General features: G+C 38.0%; 1 protein-coding gene across 8 annotated transcripts in view; it reads right to left on the reverse strand.

The window, feature by feature from the left end:
• Positions 1-18,827, reverse strand: part of LOC114057774 (disks large homolog 2) — a 496,327-nt gene that overhangs the window by 48,091 nt on the left and 429,409 nt on the right. For all 8 annotated transcript variants that reach the window (XM_027884448.1, XM_027884447.1, XM_027884445.1 and 5 more), the window contains one exon: positions 2,984-3,160. In XM_027884448.1, the coding sequence (XP_027740249.1) occupies positions 2,984-3,160 (177 nt within the window). The remainder of the gene's footprint in view (positions 1-2,983; positions 3,161-18,827) is intronic.

The following is an 18,827-nucleotide window of genomic DNA, read 5'->3' on the forward strand; positions in this document are numbered from 1 at the left end:
CAGAGAAGTAATATGATGTACTTGTTATTGCTTTATGTGTTTATATATATATATATATATATACATATTTGTGTACATGTGTATATCTCTCTCAAAACCAGAACTGAAGTGGTCACTGGCTTTCAGAGCTATTCTGTAATGATTTCAGTTATGGAAAATGCAGGAATTGTATCTTAGCTGTTGGTGAACAGGACCTGAGGTAGCAAATCAGATAACTAAAACACTAACCCCAGAACTAACAATTCCTGGATCTGTATAGCCTCTCCCTGGTCCAAAGGGCAAAAAATGCCTAAGTGCAAAATCCCACAGGGTAGCATTCCACAGGCAGGAAAAGTAATATAACCACAACACCAAAACCAAAGCCACTAAACCAACCCCTCAGAAAACCCAGACCCTGAAATAAAAGGTACAGAAATGAATGGGGGATTGAAAAATATAACACAAATATAAAAACCCTTCAATTTACAATATTGTAGGAAGCTGGGCTTTCACAGGTCACAGCCCAACAAACAGCTACAGATGTTCTTTTATTCCTTCCTTTCTATCACAATATTTTACTGATAGATATTACATATGTTGCATGACATATAATGCTTATAGAAATAATCCCATATAAACTATAAGATGCGTAGCATTCTGGAGTCAACAGCTTACATGAAGGTTTCCATGCCCTAGTACCCTATATTTGGTCAGATGAATCCCAGGCCTACTCTGTTTTAGATAAAGCCTCTTTTAGTCAATAACACACACCTGCAGAGGAAATTCAACTCTGAATTAGTACATTCTGTCAAGTATGATGGATTTTATATTCTTTAACTCAGCCCTCTGCACACTGATTTCTCATTCTCCCCTTTGGTGGTGTAAATGACCACAGAAGGTGCTGGCAGGAGAGCATCAGTCTCGCTGGCTCTGAGGAATCACCCAGAATACACAGAAAAGAAACAATACTCACTTTTCAGTGCACTGGAAAAAATAACCTTGTGCCACTGAAACCTTATGAAATAACAGCAACCTCTTCCCACCCCAGCTCAGGTGTATCGTGTCATTATATTAATGCAGACAGAAAATCAGATGCCATTGATTTTTCCAAGCTTCTCAGATTCACTAGTGAAGAATCAGGATGACAAGTGGAGAGCATGGTAACTATACCTGCATCTTTTAAAATTCAACACTCTTAATTTTAGTCTCTAACTAACCTATTTTCATCTTGTCTCCTCTTCCTTTTTATAATTTTAAAATCTTTTTTTCATTCTGTTTTCCCCCAGCGTTTCCTAAGCTACATCTTATTCCTAGGCTCTATGTCTGACCTTGACTAGAGAACCTCTATCTTTTGTCCTTGAAAACAGCACTGTGTGGGAAACCGAATAGGCTTTAGGCACATACAACCTCTCCACCTTATAGGATATACAATTCCATATCTTAATTAGCTGCTTTGTTTTGCTGTTTCCTCCTCTATAGTTCTTTTATTATGTAAGATAGCTTTTTGTAGTTTTTCATAGGAGACACCACACTGTGAGTGAGCTTTGTGCACATACTTTCCTTAGTGTTAACTGAATAAACTTCCCTCTTTTTCCATGTGTGATCCAATCATGTCACTACAACATTGTTTACTGTAGCAGGCAAGTATTCCTTTTTAAATATCTAGAGACTAAATCTGGTTAATGAGCACATTTTTCCATCTTAAAAGTTATAACCTCGTTTTTATTTCTATCTATTATACAACTTCAAAATTGCTCTTTGCTGAAAAACCAGGTGTGGTTGCTATTCAAATATAGTCATGATTAGAGAAAATAAGGTCCTTACAGGGCTCATGTCAACAAAGTATTTGATGGCCTTTCAGCTTACTTTTATATGATTTAGAATAATGAGTACCATAAGCTCTATTAGTGCCTGGGCCAACTCTCTTGAAAATGCAGCAGGTGCTCTATAGAATATCAAGCATTCCATTTCCCTACCATAAAAAATGGGCATGATATTTTTTATATTAACGCTAAAGCTGAAATAGCTAAGAATAAAAAGTTTATATTCAGTATGAGAGTATTGCTGCAAAAGAGAAAAGTAATATATTTTGACAGATTTTACTTTCCTCCTACCCTTTCAGTTCTTGACCTTTCTATAGCAACTATCAACAGAGGCAGGAAGTAATACTGATTTGTGTGCTCGTTCTGATACTATCAAAGACTTGTGGCTAATTTTACAAAAGCATCTAGACAGAATAAACAGTACAAACAATGAGGGAGATTCAGACGTCTGTTCTCTCTCCAACGGTCACCATGAATCCATCACAGACAAACAAAGATTCGGATTTAGCTTGGAGAGCAAATGAAAGTTCCTTCATTTACATTATATGAAAAATTTACTGGCATATTGATTATCCATCAGTTTCCAGGCTAGCAGAGATTTAATTAAGAGATTTTGAAGCTAAAGATGACCATTATATAACTTAGCATCATTTTTTTTTTACATCACGCAGGCTGAGAAGTTTAATTCTATTAGTCTCTCAAAATAAAGACATAGAGCCTTGATTTGAAAATGTCAAGACATTCATTATGGTTTGATGCTATGGCTAATCACCCTGACATTAAAACATGTGCTCCACTTCAGATTCAGAGCTAATTTCCAGAGCTGGGTTCTGGTTATTCCTCTTTCTGTGGAAGCTCTTTAGTAAATGGTGATCTCTTCCTCTTCCCCCTTTTTTTTTGGTGAAGTTACTAATCCCCTACAACTGAGTCACCTTTTGAGTTTCTTTTTCATACAGTTAAACAGCCTGAATTCTTTAAATCTCAAAACAGCAAAAATTGTATCTTCCTTGATATATATATACATATACATATACATATATATATATATATATATAAAACTCTTGAAATAACTGTGGCCTTTTCCTCAACTTTTAGTAGATTGATGCACACTGTCTTTGGAAAAAAAACAAAATATTTTAACATAATGGACAAGGATATAAAAAGAAAAAGGCAGCACTCACCTCCTCTTGCTGGGTATAACTCCCATTTCCTCACTGTCCCCCTCCAGAGTGACCCTCCTCGCCTGCCACCATTCATCGTCTGAGGCGTTGATGACATGAAGGATGTCCCCATACTTAAAACTGAGTCCTTGGCTTGGGAGGCCACTGTCTTTGCTCTTGTCATAGTCAAACATGGCTCTGTGAAAGGAAATAAAGATATGAAGACAGGTGATTATATCAGTCTTGGAAACATTTACTCTGAAGAACTAATCATATTTTGTGTTACAGCTAACCCTTCCTCCTTTCCAAAAAGCCCCTCTCATCAGCTTACCAACAGCTATGTGTGGCTGTTGAGCTTGTGTTTTTTTCTTGTGCTCAGACAGGGGTTGTCTGGCAGACGGGGGTGCATTGGGAGGACTAAACATAAGGGACCAAACCCACGCTCGGTGTAATGCATTTCTTTAGGTGAATGGATGCATATATCTTAGCATCCAGATCAGACTAGAAGTGAGTTTTCGAAAGGAATCTCTTGATTATTCCCACCCACAGTGCTCTGGTTGATGTCCTGGAGCTGTGTTGGGTTGCCAACATTGTATTTCTGAAATTTGAAACTAAACAGAAAGATGCCTTGAGTAGTGCTAGTCTGACATACATCCTCCAAATGCACCTAGGGTTTAGACAGCACCACAGATTTCACTCCCTGTGTTCAGTTCCCCTGTGCTAAAGCACCTGCTCAAGCAGCCCTAGCTCTTTCCTTCAATGCTGAAGATATTTTCCACCAGTTTGAAGTGGACTTCCACCTTGGGTATACCTATACAAAACGCCCCATGTATGGGACATGTATGTTAATGTAGGATGTATATATAGGTCCAGGGACTCCATAAGCACAAATTGAGAGCCAGCTTTAAGGTACCTGGGTATCAGACTGTGTCTGGGCATAGTTCAGCATGAAATTGCTGCCTTAGTATTCAACCTAGATCCTGGGAAAGACCTTCAGCCTGCCCTGAGTTCTGTATTACCAAATTACAGTGATACCAACTCTGACCCTCCTCCAGTCCTATGCCTGGCACTTACACCAGCAGTCTTCAGGGTAGATGTATCCCAGTTTCTTAGGGGAAGGCCCTGCACATGGATCCCAACAAGACTGCAAATGAGTGCAGGTCACTCATTGGAGTTACCTAGCTAAAAATCCAGATCTTGGTTTCTTACAGGAAAAAAATACTTGGAAATATTTTTCCCATGTAAAATATTGTTTAAAGATCAGGCCTATCAAGAACTGATATTTATTTCCTATAGGGAAAATGATATGATTATAAACCTGGCTACAGAAATGTTAGATCAGTAAAATCCCACTGGGTCTGATAATTCCTACTCTTTTATTGTCAGAAAAAAAGCCATGGCAATCTCTTCACTAGTAAACACTTCTGTGAGAAGGATCTGATGTAATTAATTGTTGTACATTGTAAAGTCATTGAAAAGAATGTTTATAGCAGCTTTGTGGCTAGATTTAAAACACTCAAGGCTACCTCTTATAATGAGGAGAACTTTGAAAGAAGTTATGACTATAAAAGAGTTGTGACTATGCACTCAAAATAATTTAAAACTCTCAAAAACACTCATTCTGCACGGAGAGTCTGGCTCAGTAGGAATAAAAATGCTACTGAAATATGTCTTCTTTTAAAGAGTTTACAGTCTTTTACTAACATCTTCAAAAATGCCCAGATTATTCCCTTCTCTGAGGATGAAGACTGTTGAATTTTATATAATCCAGAAGCTTAGTTATCCTTGTGCCTTTCTTGTTAAATGTTCTTGGAATGTATGTGACCTTTGGAAAAAAATTAATGGCTTAGCAATGAAACAGTTTCTTTAAAAACTTGGCTATATCTTACTAAATATTTACATTCATAAGGGATTCTTATCACTAACAGTCATCTGCTGCTTTTCAAATACAGCTTTCTGTGAGGACATTTAATGAAGAACCTTATAAATCCAGTTAAGTATCATTAGACACCTCTGCTTAACCAATTAATGACACCTGATCTCTGGAAAATGGCAGTGCATACACAAACAGGCATACAGCGTATCACCCTGTTGGTATTGCCCTTTTCAGCATGCCGTGGTCAGAGTTTTACCATTGTATTGAACAGTTGTTGGCTTAAAAAGTCACTGAATAATTGTGTACCTTGCCATGGAAGCCTATCAACATCTCAAAAGCCCTAACGACACAGTTGGCAGCTGTGCGGATTTCTGGGCAGATGTCATATAATCCTGACTCCAGGAACTATTGAATCACCCAAAATGAAGGACAGTATCTTCTGTTGCAGACACGACTGCCATATCCCAGATGTAAAACACCTGCCATATTGAAAATGCTCTGTATTTGTCATATTCTAAGACTGAGGTTGTGTTTCAAAAGCTAAATAGTAGAAAGTAAGTAGGACAATGTTCTTTGTCCTTGAACAGACATTTGCACCTCAGAGCCCATGTGTTAACTTAAAATCAGACTGCCATCATGCTAGCTGATGTTAATGATGAATGCAGATGGCAATGTTTGCCACTGACTTGCTTTGATTGGAGTAATCATGTGCAATGCTAATTAAAATGAGATTATAGATCTCAGACAAGAGAATTTTTGAGCACACTTTTCACTGAAAGAAAGATTTTGTGGCTGATGCTCTACAGACGTTGATTACTCTATTAGCAAATGAAAATGACATGAGAGCTGACTTCAGTGCTCTTCCCTAAACATTTCAAATTAAGAGCCAGGTCTAAGTTGGTAACACAGCCGTATTTTTGCTTACAACTTTGATAACATTTCTGGCTTGGAAAAATACTTCATCAAGCTGGCTGCTGGCCCAGCTGTAAAGCAAATGGAGGTGTTCACTCTAGGCACTGTTGTATGCGTATAGAAGTGAACATGACTACCTCGGGCAATAGGGAGACCTGGGCATTCTCATCCTCACCACCTCAGGCTGCAAGTGCAATTTGGATCTCTACCTCTCCAGTTGCAAAATCTAGAGGCTGGTACGTCATTTCTAATTTTCTACCCAATGAACAGCACCCAGTTCTGTTTGTGCTCAGTCTTGCAGATGTATATAAAAATAACACCTCTGCATCTGTTGAGTGTCAACTGAAGTGATACAAAATTAATGCAGCCAGACCTCTTGTTTGGTAAAGGAACTGGGCAAGACAGACAGAAAAAGATGCCTTTTTTTGCTTTACTCTTTCATGTTTTTAGACAATGACATCCAAATCTTATAAGGTACTATGCTGCATTCTGTAAGCACTGAAACTTTCATCAAAGAGTCAAGCTCAGCTCTCAGCAAAGTCTATTTGTTCTATGCAAGCTTCTTTACCTGGATAACATACTAAAGTATGTTAGAAACCTTAAGTAGATTCTGCCATGCCATGGGCTTTATTGGTGGAAAGGTTAAAAAATAGTAGCACCTTTGCTGAATATTGTGTGTTGAGGAGAGGACATAAGCAACCCAATCCAACAAGAAAGCCACCCTTCCAAAGAGCAACCAACACTCCTCTCTGAGAGATGAGCACCATATTTTCCTTTCAGTTAGAGAAGGACCAGACAAGTAGTCTTCCAAAATGAGATGTCTAGCAGTGTGGTAGGATAGACCCACCCTGATAAGACCTAAAATCCAGTCAAGCTGTCATGCAAGCTACGAGCAAGATCAACTGCTGGAGCCAGGGTGTTGTCTTGGTGTTAATTGTGCTAAAACTGTCCTGGTTCACCAGACTTCAAATCCACACCCTGCTTTTTGAAGTCTGATTTGACAGATAGCTGGCCTGTAAATGTGTGACTAACAGTCAATCACTTTATACCATAAAAGTCCAGTCCCCTTTCATGCAGTCAGGTTTTCCTGGCATAACCCTTCTTGGGATGTATGTGTGGAGATTTCTCCCCTTTCCTGGGGACAATCCCCAGTGTTATCCTCGAGGTTGAGAGAAAGAGATCTCCCCATGAGTATTGATGCTGCTGGGATACATCAGATCTCTACTTAATAATTATTTCTTTTTGCTAGCTTTAATATAACTGCTTCAATAATTGCTTTGTTACAGTGCATTATACTACTTTATGCTATATCATAATCTACTACCAGATTTTTAGTGTTTAAATTGTGTAATAAATTGTTCTGATTAAATATCTTTTGTCTGATCATTTGTAATAATATTAATTTTACAGAAATATTTTCATTTTGCCAATCATTAAAACCTGCAGGACAAAAGTGGTTCCATCTCACCTCTGTAATTCATCAAATTTAAACTACTGACATAATCCGAGGCTAAGATTGGATGCAGCCTCACCTAGACTCTTCTCTCAGAAGGAGTTTAGAAAGCCAGGCAGTCCTTTCTGCATCTCCTGACTCAAGAGCAGAGCTTCTCCATAAATTTTGTCTAAACCTTCCACTCCCACCCGTAACAAATAGAAATGGCAAAGAAGTGTTATTTAAACCAGCCAGAGGATTTAACCCAGCAAGACGTGTCACAGTGCCTCCTTCTGTGATGAATTAGAGGTGTCTCCACAGAATGTAAGCACAACAGTGCAGATACTGGAGAGCCTGCTCAGCAGAGCTAATGAGCTTTCTGAATTTGCTAATATGACTATACAATTTCATATGGCTGAGTCTGTTTATTCATGGGTTGCTTGGGCAGTTCTCCAAGGCACTGAGCTGTAACTCATGTTTAGTGTCTTTTACTGCAGTATTAGAGAATAATAATCTCAATGATCTTACAACTTTCTAATGGCGTTTATCTGACAGTCTTGAACACTAACAGTTTCTTATTTTTCTTCTACAACTTATAAAAGTGCATCTTAAAGCACATCTTTGTGGGCATCTTTGTCTTTCAGGAGTCTTTTATGCTCAGTTAGCTGCTTGCATCCACTGTTCGGTCCTTTTTTGGATTACAGGACAGAACCCAAAACTCTACAAGGCTTTCCCTGTGGCAGTAAGGCTTTTATTTCCAAGTCAATCTACTTCTGAATTGGGATACTCAATTTTTAATAACAAAGAAAATCAGTTAGAATTATTTATCTTCCATTCTAGAGCTGTCATCAATGTCGTGACTACACCAGCATCAAAAAAACTCCTGGTCTCTATCTTCTAGACAGTGCACTTCACAAACAGGACTCAGGGTTACACAAGATAGATAACAGATTTTGAGGTTACAAATACAGTAAACCTAGTGATTACTGTGATATGTGAATAAAATACTGAAATAGGGAACAGAGCTTGCTACTAACCAGTCAAACAGACATAGTGAAATCATGATTTGGCCAGCTAAGTTCCTTTATTAGGAAAACAGCAATAGGAGAGGGTGTGATTATCAAAGGCACAAGGTATACGCACTAAATTTCCATTAACACATTAACAAATTATTTTCCTCAGTTCCCAATTTTTGCATGAATTTTGGGAAAACTGTTTAATATCTGCACAATATTTTGAAAGTGAGAAGTGCTAAGTATTGTTGCTGTGCTCTTGGCAAAAGCCTCCTGCTTGTAGAAAATGAAGAAATACAGTCCTGAGAAGTGAAGCAGAGGTAAAAACATTTAGAACAAGCTGGATATGGCAAATATTTAGGTTTATGTGAGTTCTGCTTTCCTGACATTACTCCAGACTTCAGAGGTGATCATTACACTAGGCTAACCCCAGTAGTAATTTGGACAGAACCTAACAGGTTTTATTTTTGTGCTTGAGTGCTTCTTAATAATTTTTAGGAAGCCACATCAGTGTAAAACATGAAACAAGCATTTCACAACAGCATTCAAATTCATTGCTCAGAAATTGTTTGGAATTAAATTACTGCCATTAACCAAGTTGTGATTTACTGCCCAACATGCAGTAAGGTGTCTACATGGCAATGAAGACTACTAAAACAGGGACATCTTTTTCATTTCTTTACTTAGCATATCTCAGCATTTGAGGTATGTCCAAAAGCATATTTGCAGTAAATTTTTATTTCCAATGAAACCTATTCTTGCAGCTAGAGTAATAAATGTTTGGTATAGGAGAAAATATATCAGCTTTAACAAAATAGAAAATCACTTCACTGTGCAATCCCAGATATTGCAATCTATTGACACCCACAATGTCTACATTGTTACCAGCATTCCTAACACGAAAAATAGGATACAGAGAGACTAAATAATTTTCCTAAGCCTGTAGCAGAAAAGGGAATTTAATAGAGAAACCTCTTAGCTTTCTCACCTAATGCTGTAAATACCATTGTAAGTTAGTAGTCTTCATAATCTTCCTGACAAGACAAAGGATATTAATGCATTTAGAGCGCAGCAATATATTTTGCTGAATGCTCCTCTCTGTTCAGTACAAAAACCCAAAAGCCTCCTCTCCCATATCACTATACTATGGCTGTAATTTGACACAGTTCAGGTGCTGTGTGGCAGCTTTATTTGCATCTCTGAAATTACTTTCTTCTTCTTCTGGCGCAGATGGGAGTTTGCACATAAATTTACAGACTGCTCTTTGTCATTCACTTGATTATGAAATGACAACAACATTTAGCAAGAGAGATCTTCAGCTTCTCTAAATAGTCCTAACTCTTCTGCATGTGCATCACTTAAGGTTATTACTCTCTTCTCTGAAAATTTTTTTAACAGAGATTCTCAGATATCAGGTTTTATAGCATCACCGTAAGGGAGATATATGTTATTGTCCTTCTTTGCCACATCTATCCTATCCCCTGCCCTATTTTTTAATCGATGGGGAAATCCAGTATACAGAAGTTTAATTATTTGCCTGGATTTAGACAGTAATTCAGTGTCATAGTCAGAATCAGACCCCAAGTTTCATACCTGTCTGTGCTGCACTCTCGGTAATAGATTTATTTCCACCCACTTTCAGGCTCAGCTTGAAGAAAAAAATTTGAAGAAAATGAAAGAAACACTAATGTAATTCATTGCTATAGCTACAACAGGGGGTGCAGTGGCTCTCTGATAGAAGAATCCATTTCAAGACGACTAAGATTCTATTACAAGGGTTGAATTTTTACATAGTGGCATGTCAATAAAGACTTTCAATTTCTCCTTCCAGCTTCGTTCCCACTTGGGGAGCTGGACAGGTAAATCCTACATGTACAGCATACAAAAAAGGTTGCTCTCTCCTTGGGTGATGTGAGAAGCTCTGAGATGCTGCTTGCTGTTACTGGAGGCTGCTGGAATAGCCCCTGTGCGAAGGATGATTCTGTCATACACTGTCACTCTGCTGAAAGTGTGGGAAGAACAGCTTTTATTGGGAGTATACTACAACAATGTGATTTTAATAAAAAATGTCTGAATGTTTGCATGTTTGACCTATCACTCACAGATACCCTGATTCCTGATTTTTCTTTGCTTTTTTCCCTCTTTTTTTTTTTTTTTTTTTTTTTTTTTTTTTTTTTTTTTTTTTTTTTTTTTTTTTTTTTTTTTTTTTCCCCCCCTATCTTAATGATGTTGTGACTCTTTACAGAGCTGATTCCCTCAACCTTAATTACTGCAGTCAGGCTGAGAGGGACAGTGTTAGCAGCATCTGTGTTACCAAAATCAGTCATACCAGGGCACTGCGACATGGTTGCCGTGCTACCTTTTGACATTACCACAGGTCAGGGACCATTCTCAGCAACAGTTTGAAAGCATCTCTCTCTTAAGGTGAAGGACTGAGTCTAGCTATGGGGCCCCCACCAGAAGGATCTGTACCTATCAGAGTGAGTCCAGAAGAGGACATGAAGATGATCAGAGGTCTGGAACACCTCTCCTATGAAGACAGGCTGAGACAATTGGGTTTGTTCAGCCTGGAGAAGAGAAGGCTCCAAGGACCTTCTTATGATCTTTCAGTACATAAAGGAGTCTACAGGAGAGCTGGAGAGGGACTTTATACAAGGGCATGTAGAGACAGCACAAGGAGCAATGCCTCTAAATTAGAAAGAAGGAAGGTTTGGGTGCTGAACCGTGGGGGATGATCCCAGTCACATACAGTTTAGGGTGTTAGCTTAGATGCTCCTAAGGCCCCTCCAGTACAGGAAGTCCTATTGCACATTTGCATCCAAGCCTTTTCCATTTGTTACCATTTTATTTCTTTATTTCATTCAGCAGTTTCTCCATTCAGTCCAACTAAGTCTTTTTTCCTTTCCTCCTGGTAGGAATTTGGCAGAGAGCTATGTCATGGACCTCAATGGAAAAAGGATTGGAGACAGCAGCATTAGCTACAGAAAAATTTCACTAAGGGGGAAATATTTTGTTTATGGTGTTTACATCAGGAAAGAGGACTGCTATTTGCCCTTGGGGAATATTCTGCTCATTTTGCAGATCCAACCATGATGCTTAATGTCAGCTCTTATGAGCCAATATCTGTGTTTGATGATGGGCTTTTTTGGGTCTTTTGCAAGTGCTCATATTCTGTGCAGGAAACGGGCTCTACTGCACTGAAAAATTTAAGTTAACATTTTCAGAAGTAAAAAACAGTATGTTGCACTTTCATGGTCTTGCTACGCACAGTATACAATGTCCTATGTTAAAGGTAAAATATCTCACTGTGAGCAAGGACTGACAGATTTAGTCTTTCAGTTGTGGACATGGACAGAACTCACACTACTCTCAGGTTTGACTGGCTTTAGCCCCTTCCAGCAGGAACTATAAGGTGGCTTGAGAAACTGAAGTTCTTTCATGTTTTCTCTTGTGCTGGAACAAGGGAAATTATTTTCAGGGAACACCCACTTTTTGTTTCTTTGGCATTTTACAGGGCATAAAAGGGCCAAATGGAATTCCGCTTGTTCTTGCAAATATCTGAAACCAGTATCAAGCTGTGAGCATGTGCCTTGACCTTATCATAATTTATTGACTAGGAATATCTGGCCTCCTGTTTCATCTGTGATAAACTCAGAAGCTTTTGAATATATCTGCATTGGACTCAATGTAGTCCAGATTCCCAGATTTGAGATTTGCTTTAAAACAAGGAGACTGCCTAGGGTCGGAACGTTTATTAGATTTATCCTTAGTTATTTTGACAAACTCCAGAGAAGTTTTGTAGTAGATTATGGAAGGCTTCTTCAGTACCCTGGAAATTTGTGTGTGAAATTTTACAATAAAATCCCAAACTTGGGAGTGGGATTTAAATTTCACACCAAACTGGAAAACTTAGGCAAGGTTTGTACTTAGTTGTTTTTTCTAAAGAAATGAAATAATTTTTGACTGACCTTGACCTGGCGCATGCATTATGTATCAAAATGATGTGAAATTTGTGTTATCCTTGAGTTTGGTTTTTTTCCTGCCCAAACAGACTAAGTGAAGTTGCTGCTGACTGCATCTGCGGTTTCTCTCCAAGGCATCTGTGCAATTTCTCAGCACAGATGTCTGTGTTGTGACATTTAAGATTATCCATATCCAGAAAGGAAATGTGACTGGATGTCAAATGGGTGATACTTTAAACTATTGGGTAATTCCCCTGAAATTGCAACCTGTGGGTTGCATGTCTTAACATGGGAGACAAAAAGTCAGTCTCTCTCATAGTAACTTATGTTCTGTTTGAGAATATTCATTTAGGGACTTCTTCACCCAGGGAAAATTAAAATAAGATAAAAATAATAACACATAAATAAAATAACAAAGAATAAAACATAAATAAAACAATAAAATAAAATAAAAAAAATGATTCTGTTAGGACAGCCTGTAGCCACCCCCATACCCCCCTGCACCCAAATGTATCTTCCTACTACTGCAGAATACATTGTAAAAGAGCATTGAATTTATATATTTTTTAAAAGTAATTGGTCTACAGTAGTTCTAAATATTACTGTAGAACTCAAGGATCTACTTTGGGTCACTGGGTTTTTTAGATAGTTGTCTCAGACACTTTGTAGCTTGAAATTGCTTTCTCTTGGACCTAATCATGACCCATATCTGTTAACAACTTTTAAAATTCCATTCTGACCAGTCTGCCCACAGAATTCATTGTACTTCCACTGGTTTATACTTAGAAAGAAATTTTCAGCACACAAAAAGTACCCCACTGATAACATAATTATTACTACCAACCAAATATATGACACTTTCTCTTATTTTTTGGACAAGGATATTAGACATCTGGAGTCTTCAGTAAGAGAAAACCTTCCTATGGAAAAACGATCTGCATTTATGATTTGTACAATTTGAAGATAATGGTGACAAAAATTGTAAGAAATGGACGAAGCACATTGTCCCTAGTACTCAAAAACACCACACCAGCCAAATTGCACACAATTGTGGCAGCTATGTTATGCTATGTTAGTTATGCTTTGTTATGTTATTTTTTTTCCCTCTAGAAATGAATAAGCAGCACTGGAGCTTTGCCAGTCTGAATATTCTTACTTATTTCTGTTGTAAGAGGAGAGGAACTCTACAGACTTTCCTAGCATGGAGGTGCTCTTCCATTCATATCATAAGGAATCTTTTTATACACTCCAACCTTTAGAAATTGATACTGGAAAAAAAATTTGTCCTCTAGCTATGAAAAAGTGTAGATAAGCAAAATTAGTTGAAAATATTAAGCAGGTAGAACATAGGCTGCTCTGTCTTTGATGAGAGAGAGAATTATAGAAAAGCCAAGATATTTGTTTGTAACAGCTCTTGCTTAGTAAGGTTTTTTGCTTGACCTGGAATTCTACTATTTGACAGTGAAAGAGTCAGAATTTGGATTTTCATTGTTGTTATGTCAGCTGAGTAGGTTCTGCTGAGATAATGAGATGCTCTATGCATATGGGAACTACATTGTGGAAAATCACTGAAAATTATGGAAATTAATTGTCCTACCTAATGTGGAGAAAAGTACTAAATCCATAAACTCTGCTGGATGCAACTGTGACAAATCATAAAAAATTTTTGTCTCTAGGTCAAAACTTGAGGAACTCATTAAGAGTTTACTCATTCAGTGGGAGGTTGCCTATAGAGTGAGTCCTTTGTGTTTTAGCTATAGACTTCAACTGGAAACAATGCAATTAATTTTTAGCTTTAGCTTTGTCTCTTTAAAAGGGTGATTTTTGAAGAGTGATTTTGCAAAATCCAAATGCTATTGAAGTCTAAAAATAATTTTTTATGGTGCAAAGGTCAGGTGTCTCTATATAACCTCTCCTTCATGAGGCCAAACATGAAATCTCTAAAGATGTCAGATTTACAAAGTGGAACTCTACAAAAATGAATGCCACAGGCCCGAGCCTGCACTCAGCTGAAATCTTCTAAACTGTAATGGAAACAGCAGAGAAAGTTCGCCTGGAAGAGCAGCAGCTGTGAGAAGAGGTGTACTATTTGGTTCACCAATTCTGTGGATTCCTTGAGCTCTTATCTGTCAACCCTTACTTGTCATGAAGAGGTTTATCTCAAGTTTTACTCTGTGACAGGGTTTCCTAGTAGATTATATTGTCTATAAACCTCCATCTTCCGGAGTCAAATGAATAATTCAACATCAGCTTTCACTAGTGTCTGCTTCTCAACGGAGAAAAGCTTAAAAATAAGATGCCAGAATATTCAAAAGCAGAAACAAACAAAAAAGAGAAATTAAAATAATGGTCTTTGGTGTCACCTCGTCAGTGTCAAAACAATGTGATTGTTACTTCTTAATGTCTAGATTTGATGATTTCACTGTGTGTGGTTGTCAATCCTTTTAGAAATGTACTTTGAAGATAAAAGTGCTTATTGACCACTGTTACCCAAAACACTTAACAGCAGCAATACGTATTTTATAATTCTGAAACAAAGCTGCAAGAGGATGGTGTTAAAATTCTTAGATTCTCTCCTTTAAATAGAAAATCAAGCCCACACTGCACTGAGCTCCTTGCAGCTCATCATTCACTCCATTGCATTATCCACACCCTCCTTCCCTGGGAGCCCTGGCTCATATATGCTCAAAAGCAGGATTAAGGCTGATATCAGAAGTTCCTGCATCCCATTTTTAAAGGTAAATTAAGCACATCTGAGAGTAGGTTTTGTTGGCTTTCAATGAAGATTAGATTTTGAATTGCTAAGTCGCTTTGAAAACCTTACCCTAAGCAGCTTTAAGATTGACAGAATTTGCCTTAAGCTGCTCTGAGGCTGACAAGATGAAGGTACTGGTGCAGTAACAGAAGCATGCTGATTGCTTACTCTTTGATGGTCTAGGAGCTACCAGGAGCTAGGATAAATTCCTGCTACCATGAATGAAGCTAAGAGTTTTGATACTGTTGTCCATAATGGTAGTCCCTCAGTCTGTGTGTAATTCCCCATTTAAGCAAAGGGCACTAGGGAACAGAACTGGGGTTTACTTTTACTATCTTTATTTGAAATGAGTCTCATTACAATAAAAAGCCTAAAAATAATTCTTCCAGGAAAACCAGACTGTTCTTCTCCTTCCGCCTGCCATTACAATTTTTTACCTAAATTTTTTACTGGACTAAGTTTACCCTGATTTTAAGACATCCTGCAGAAAAAAAAAAAAATTACCATGATCCCCTACTTCTACTGAGCAATTAATTTTAGATGGGAAATATTTATTAAAAGCCATGTTCTTAAGTTTAGGCAAAGTAATAATAGCAGTCTCTTGAGTCAGAATCCTAAAAGAAATTTTCTTTAGCATTCCAGTACTCTGGCCAGTTTCATGCAGATTAGATTTACTCAGACCTATCTGTGCCCTAACACATTGTACATAGTAGAAAATTATTAATGGATGCAGTTGCTTTTCTAATATTGCTCCTAGGTAAATAATTTCTATAAAGTTATTTTAAAGAAATTAACTTTTCATTTTCACATTTCCACAATTCAGGATGGAAAACCCAGTTTGAAACCTCATACAGCACTACCATTTCCTAAGTCTGAATCAAATGATTTTGTCATACCAGAAGCTGAAACGTGATACTCTTTAATGTTAGATTTGTGTGTACAGGAAATACAAGACTCAGGCAGAAATGATAAAAACTAGTTTAGGACTCTGACAGCTATAAACAAACAGTAATTCCCTCACTGTTTTATAGGATATGTGCTGCCACATTTCCTCTGTATTTTAAAGGTACTGAATGTTTTTAACCCTCTACAAAATGGTTTTGGAGCCAGGAAAGTTGTAGAAGGGATCAGTTTAACAAGTGTTTCTGTTTCATGTTCACCGTGGGCTGATCCAAAAATGTCCTCATTTTATTTTGCTTGCTGGCCTTGATGAGGTATTTGATGAGGCTTCCTTGAGAGCTTGTCCATGCTCCAAACCTGTCAGTGTTTAAGAGGCATTTGTTCAACGCCTTTGACAACATGTTTTATTTTCAGTCCTGGATTGGTCAGGCAGTTGGACTAGATGGTCCTTGCAGGTCATTTCCAAACTAAATATTCTCTCCCCTTTATTCTATTCCACTTTGGGGGAAGAAAATCCTCTATAAGAACAACAAACCTTGTCCTTAACAAGGAAGATGCATGAGGTCAGCTCTTGTTTTCACTGTAGGAAGGAGGAGCATACCCACTCTCCCAAGGGAGAAATCCATAGAAAGCATGACAAGAACTTTACTGAAAATCCAGTCCTTGATAAAACAAAACATGTAGGAATAGGGAACTGTGTTGGACCACATTCACATTTGCATTACTTGGGGATCAGTTTATCGTCAGTGAAGCTGCTCTGAATGTGTGGGAGAGGGCAGAATCTCACTGGGGAAAGTCAGTCTTGGAGCAGGCAGGGCAGAGATTCTGAAATTTTGGGATATACTAGAAACTCACCTGGATGAGGTCTTGAGCAATTTGAGGTAATTTTGAAGGTGACCATGCTTTGTGAGGGGGGTTGGAAATACATCAGAATGATCTTTAAGCTAAATTACCTATGATCATATATATTCAGAAGGACTGAAGTATAAAATATGCTCAGACACAGGAATTTAGACCCTACTTATCACTTTTGGACAGGTCAAGAATTTTAAATATATTTTCTGTATAAAAAGACAGTCAGACTTTGGTGTCTGAGAGACAGCCTTTTTGTAGTGGGCAAAAATATTTCTCTTTGCTTAAAAGTGCCTTGATGTAGGTAACTGAGGATGGTACAGAAGCTATGTAAAATTTCAGGTGATGTTCTTCAAAATCATGCACTGACATTAAAGAAACCTTGAAAGCATTCTAGCCATGTTAAAACTCTACCTCCCTATGGCTGACAAGGGTGTGCTGTAGTGGTTTGGGAACTACAGTGTGTCGAGTAGCTGAGCCATCTTCAGGCACTGTAGGCACTGCTGATGTAGCTGTGGGCTTTCTTTTGTTCATAATCTGGGAAGACAAATTAGCTGCAATGCTAGTTTGGAAGGAATCTAAACATCCAAGACAGTATAGGAGACAGCTAGACACCTACGGGAAAAGAATAATTCAGAGCATTTACATTAGATGAGAGAAATGGGCTGATATAGATGGTGGAAACATTTCTCTAATTCAATGTCCTTTTTCCCTAATCGTCAAATAAAAATATTTATGGAGAGTATTGTGAAGTGCTCAGAGAATATGGTGAAGTGGCTACATCGGTGCCTGTGATGGATAAATTTTACACAAAGGGCGAAATGGTTTTGATTTCAATAGATGGAAGCATCTATTGAAGCTACACATTTCATCAGAAAAGCCTGAAGTATAAATTACACTGTCATTTAGCATTTGCTTATACAAAAACTGTGCCATTAAAATGAATTGAGCCTTACAGAATAGGACCTGAAATAAGTTCTTTTTTCTTTTTATTCTGGTATCCCAGGGAGTTGTGGAAAAACAAGCAAGCAAGAAAGAGAACAAACAAATGTCTGTGACTGAAGAGATGTTTTTCTTTCACTTGATGTGTATGAGATAGTTTGAAATATTAATCAACAAGCTTTTTTGCCTAGACCAATTCTTAGAATTTTAATATTTCATAGCCTCATTTGCAAGCTGTAGGAAGTTCGTATTTGTTCACTTCCAACATGGAAACAGCAATGGGATTTTGTACCGTGATTTAGGGGCTGAGCAAGGATGCTCTCTTTGAAGAGTGCTGTGGTGAACAGCAGGGAGGGGATCAGACCGTATGTGCCTGGTTCCTATATGTTCCCTAAACATCTGCTAACTGGTGTCACAGAAAGGACACTTGCTACAGAAAGGACACTTGGCTAGATCACCTTTCTTCTGAGCCAGGGTAGCTGCGAAACGAAATGGATATCACTTTTATAGAAGACAATAGATGTGGAAGGTATGAAACTGAAATGGTGTGGCATTACTTGCATTAGTGCTGACAGGTGAAAGGATATGGAAGATGTTTAAAAAGTGTTTAAAAACCTAATAAAGCAATACACATGGAAAAAAAAATCAAACACTTGAAATATCTGCAGGTGACAAACTACGAAAACGTGTGGCTTAAGGAGAATCAGGTTTCAAATCTTTAGTTTGCTGACAGTTTTCTCTGCATGTAGGTGATGACTCTCACCTGTCATTTGGCCTGGGGAGGGCAATTCCCAGCATGAAGGATGCTGCCCGGGCAGTCCATTGACTGCCAGACATCTCGAGGAGCTGGGGAAACTCACAGAAGACTGGGAAGGACAATTACTGTGGAGGTTGGGGTGTTTCAGTGTGTGTGTCAATGTTATATCAAATAAATATTAACCAGGGCAACCCTTGTGCCTCCTTGATTGAGGGCTATGTGTGATGATTAGTATTACTTCAGCAACCTGAAAGCTGCTATAGCAAATAAAGTGCTGTGTTGCACTGAACAGCAATAAAAAGTGCAAATAGGAGTTTCAAATCACCTTTGTGAATCTGCCTTAAATTTAGAGATTGAACACAGCACTTGGTTTCCAGGTGTGTGATCCTTAAATTACTTGACTTAATCAATATCCAAACATGTTTCATATGTTCAGCTCTACCATTTCTACCTCTGGCCTTACA

This window comes from Empidonax traillii, unplaced genomic scaffold (genome assembly GCF_003031625.1).
Source record: "Empidonax traillii isolate 1590-97213 ecotype Southwest subspecies unplaced genomic scaffold, ASM303162v1 scaffold146:size911690, whole genome shotgun sequence".
Lineage (NCBI taxonomy): Eukaryota > Metazoa > Chordata > Aves > Passeriformes > Tyrannidae > Empidonax > Empidonax traillii.